Here is a 5,017-nt window from a genome sequence, read left to right as displayed (position 1 = left end):
TCTGCCTGCTTTGGGATTAGTTTGCCAATCTTTTTCTAAGCTTTTCCAGGTGTACTTTTATGCCTTTGATTCTAGATCTTTATTTATTAATGTAAGCATTGAGGACTGTAAACCTCTCTCTCAGCTTATGTAACTTCATTGCATCCCATCAGTTTTGATATGTTGTAGTCTTGTTTTCATTCATCTTGAGATTTTTAAAATATCCCTTGCAATTTCTTCTTTGACCAACTGATTGCTTGAGTGTGTTATTAAATTTCCATATTTTTATGAGTTTTCCCTTGTTCCCTCCATTGTTTTCCAGCTTCATTCCATTATGATCAGAGAAAGTACATTGTATAATTTCATTCTTTTTAACTTTATCGAGATCTCTTTATTTGTTTCTTTATTGAGGACCAATATATGGTCTATCCTGGAGAAAGATCCATGAGCACTTGAGAAGAATATATAATCTTCTGTTTTAGAGTGCATTGTTCAATGTTGGTCTGCTGGGCGTAGTTCATTTATTACATTGTTCAAAAGCTCTCTCTTTCCTTATTGACCCTCTGTCAAGATATTCTAGTCAATGACGAGAGTGATGTATTGATGATTAGTTCAATCTCACTAATTGTGATTAGGCTGTTGAGTTCTTATTTCTTCTTTCATCAATTTAAGTTGTTGTGTGCAGCTAGAAATTCATCTAAATTATCCATTTTTTGCATACAATTTTTCAAAGTATCCTCTTATCATACTCTATTTCTGTGGAATCAGTGGTGATATCTCCACTCTCATTTCTGATTTTATTTATTTGCATCTGGTCTCTTTTTTCTTTATTATTCTAGCTAAGTGTCAGTTATTTTTAATCTTCTCAGGGAACCTGCTTTTGGTTTTAATTCTTTCTAGTGTTTTTTGCATGTAATGCTCTGTATAAGTCCATTAGGTCTATTTCCTTTAACATGTTATTCAAGGTTTCTGTTTCTTTATTGAGCTTCTGTTGCTATCATCAGTCTAGTGGTGATAATGATGCAGTGAAGTCTTCCACTATAGTTGTAGAGGTATCTATTTCTCTGTTTTGCCAGTATTTGCTGCATGTATTTTGGAGCCCCTGGTTAAGTACATAAATATTTATGATTGCTTGAGTACCGTTTTATTAATATATAGTGTCTTTCTTTGTCTATTGCAATAATTTTGCATTTAAAGTCTATTTTGTGTGATTAGTATAGCTCGTTTTACCCTTTTTTGGTCACTGTTTTCACATGAAATCATTTTCCAACCTTTCACTTGCAACCTGTTTATGTCCCTGATTCTAAGATGAATTTCTTGTAGACAGCATATAAATGGATCATATTTCCTTATCCACTCTGCCAGTCAGTGTCTTTTGATTAGAGATTTAATCCATTACCTTTCAAGATTATAACAGAAAACACAGTCCTTACTGTAGCCATTTTTTCCTTAGGATTTTATATACCATATTTTATTTTATTTTTATTTTGTGTTCTTTTAGATACTCTTACCAATTATCTTCCTTTCTGCACTCTCCTTCAGTCCTCTCTCTCTTGTTTTGTTCCTTTCAATCTACAGAACTCCCTTTAGTATTCCTTAAAGTGCAGGACTCATTGACAAATTCTTTCAATTTCCATTTATCTGTGAATATTTTGAACTCTCCCTCATTTACGAGTAATTTTGCTTTATTAAAAATTCTTTGCTGGCAGTTTTTTCTTTCAGCCTCTTAGCTATGGAATATAAGAAAAATGATACAAAATATGTCTGGAAAGAAAATACATTGTCCAATATATTGTACCTTTTAATTTGAGAATTGATTATGCATATCACCCAAGGGCATAGCATTGACAAGCCCCCTTTGCCAAGAGTAACCACACATTTGAATTACCTTGTGAATCCATGTCTATTCCTGATATCCTAGCATCCTCTCCATTTTAGGATTTACAACAGATGGTGTTGTCCCATTAGGAAGATAAATATAAGACCAGTATATATCTGCCCAAATAAAGTGAAACCCTACTCTTAGTGCCATCCATTTGACTTGGGCTTAGAGTATGGTTTTTAACATCAGTTTAATGAGTGCATAAGTATTTTATATAATAATCTTACTTTACATAGTCAATATAATTTCCAGACTATACAACTGGATTGAGAGAATTATGTCCATGAGTGAAAAGATCATGGCATGAGTGATTTTAACTCTTTAATTTGATAGATAATGTGTGTTCATTAGCAGTTTCTTGAGTGCTGTCTTCATATCCTTATTTCTTAGAGTATAGATGAAGGGATTCATGGTGGGTGGCACCACTATATAAAACATTGAAATTAGCAAGTCTGAGGGTGTTGGAGATTTGGGAAGGGGGTGTGAATAGTCAAAAAAACCAGAAGAGAGAAAGAGAGTCACAACAAAGAGATGAGGAAGACATGTGGAGAAAGCTTTGGACCTGCCTGCTCTGGATGGTAATCCCACCACAGTGGAGAAAATGTTAATGTAAGAAATACCAATAAACACAAAACAGACAATATCTAATACAAAACTGATCCCAATAACTAATAATTCTCCAATGTTATAAGAACAGGTAAGGGAAAGTAGTTGTGGGACATCACAGAAGAATTGATGAACATCAGGAGACCCACACATGGGTACTGAGAACGTGGAAGCTGTGTGCAGAATTGCATTGAGGCCTCCACTGATCCATGAAGAAGCCACCATCTGCACACAGGTCCCGTGGTTCATGATGATTTCATATTGGAGTGGGTGGCAGATGGCAACGTAACGGTCGTAGGACATCACTGTGAGGAGAATTATTTCTGTAGTGGCCAAGAGAAATATGAAAAATACTTGTGACACACACCCAAGGAATGAAATGGTATTGTGATTAGTCAGAGAGTTAGCAATGGATTTGGGGACAGTGATGGAAATGAAACAGAGATCCAGAAAGGACAAGTTCTTCAGGAAGTAGTACATGGGGGTGTGCAGGTGAGTATCCCTGGTGATGAGAAGAATGATGAGAAGATTCCCTAGTAGGGCTGCCAGGTAAATTACCAAAAACAGCACAGCATGTAAAATCTGGATCTCCCGAAAATCAGAAAACCCCATGAGGAAGAACGTGGTCACTGAGGTGAAGTTGTCCATTTCTTTGGATATTTAATCAATTACTCTAAAAAAGAAAGTGAGCAATTGGAAAATGGACAGAAGTGAATTATTATTATTATTATTATTGCATTCCTTTCTAACACACCCATTTATTTATGAAAAAATTTGAGAACACAAGATCAGCACCACACATTTATTTCTGTGGCAGTTTAACCCCAGTTTTCTACATTAGATGTGTGACTATAAAGGGATATTAGTCCCAAATCTTCCATCTTAAAATTGTATTTAGATTAAGGACATATTTCACATTTTACATAAATAGAAATTTGCATTTTTTTATCTTTCAGAAGGTAATAAGAAAAGATGTGAATTTTGGAGCAATTAGTCAAAGCACACATTTCAGCTCAGCCATTTACTAGTTTTGTGACCATGGAAAAATAATTTTGAGCATCCATTTGCTCGGTTTACACTGGGAACTTGTTCTTTGGATAATTACTCTGATACAATTAAATAATATAGGTAAAAGTGTCGTTTTGGGGGGAAAATGGAATAACAGACATTTATTCTATCCCATCTTTCTTCCTTATGACAGTAGCAGGAAAAATTGTGAAAAACTTTGAAATTATGAAAAAAATACAGACTCCTGCCTAGTGCACAGAGGTATTTTAACTTTTAAACTTTCTGAACTATTTTACAATGCTGTAAGTTGCAAAAAATGTTAAGAATGAAAATAATTATTTTCCAGTGAAAGGGAAATAAGTTCTGTTCTGATCTGATGCAATTGATTATTGCCCTGTAGATAGGTGTATTTTACATCTATTTGAAAATTAATTCTGCCATTCTTTATCTGCCCTTTTATGTGTGATAATTTCACTTATCTTCTGAACAAGTTGTAATATCTTGATAATACACTCATTGATGAATGAAATAAAAGTTTTTGTGTGAGTTTGTTTGTATAAGTCATTGTTTTATCCTTTAAAAGTATGCCCTTTAAAACCCAACACAGTATAATCACTGATACTTTGATTCAACCATTAAGAAAAGGCTTTAGACAGCTTAGATAAATATATTAAGCAATTCAGTAGAGACATAGACAACAATTCTACCAGCTAATCTTTGTCATTTTGCTATGTTACATTTTGTTTGACAAAAAAACTGTCCTTAATTTTAGTAGTCTCTTCAAAGTAGAAATGAGCTATTTGAACTGTGTAACAAAATATTTATATGCATTTCCTATGCATTAGAAGATTTTAACTTCACAGTGGATTCTCCAGTATTGCTCCCATTGCTTTCAGGAGGCTGGAACTTAGAATCAAAAGTTTTAATTCATGTATCTAAGGTAGCAAACTCTTGGGTTCTTTCCTGCTTAACCATATTTCCATCCCCTCCTGGTGTTCCTCCAGTGCCATTAGCCTTCACCACCCTGCTGTCACCATCCTCAGTGAGTTACCCCATTATCCATGTGGCTGGGAATAGTAAATGCTCCCTATAGTTCTCCAACAATCTGTTCTCTTCTCACTTATTTTTCTATTCCTTCCCACTTTCATGGAGGAAGAGCGACTCCCTTCTATATAAATTTGTAGTACAGTATTGTCTGCTGGAAACACACACTGATTTCATGCTAAACTATTTTTTCCTGTTTGTGACAGTTTTTTCATCTGAAGGTTTGCTCTCTCATTTTTTCTCTCTGCTGCAGTTTAAAAACCAACCCTCTTTAATTACAAATGAATTCACCAAAAATGGTGGTGTTGGTTATTTATAACATTTTAGGCTCTGTGGAAGAAATACTGACAGCCTTTATTCCACTAGAAATCATTAGATAGGGTTATAAATCAACTAAAATACAATGCAGTAGGTGGAAAGCAGAGAATTTAGAAAATGAATAGTATGTACACTTTCAATGTCAATAATATTTGGGGCAATAACTACCACAGATCTTAT

The 5,017-nt window shown here is 34.3% G+C and overlaps 1 protein-coding gene across 1 annotated transcript; it reads right to left on the bottom strand.

The window, feature by feature from the left end:
- Positions 1–2,182: 2,182 nt before the first annotated feature.
- On the bottom strand, positions 2,183–3,115 carry LOC101425809 (olfactory receptor 14A16-like). The gene has a single exon (XM_004476423.2). The coding sequence runs from the start codon at positions 3,113–3,115 to the stop codon at positions 2,183–2,185; it is 933 nt and encodes a 310-aa protein (XP_004476480.1).
- Between the last annotated feature and the right edge of the window lie 1,902 nt (positions 3,116–5,017).

Source organism: Dasypus novemcinctus, chromosome 21 (genome assembly GCF_030445035.2).
Source record: "Dasypus novemcinctus isolate mDasNov1 chromosome 21, mDasNov1.1.hap2, whole genome shotgun sequence".
Classification (NCBI taxonomy): domain Eukaryota; kingdom Metazoa; phylum Chordata; class Mammalia; order Cingulata; family Dasypodidae; genus Dasypus; species Dasypus novemcinctus.
The sequence above is the reverse complement of the archived record's forward strand: the minus strand, read 5'-3'. Positions and strand labels throughout refer to the sequence as shown.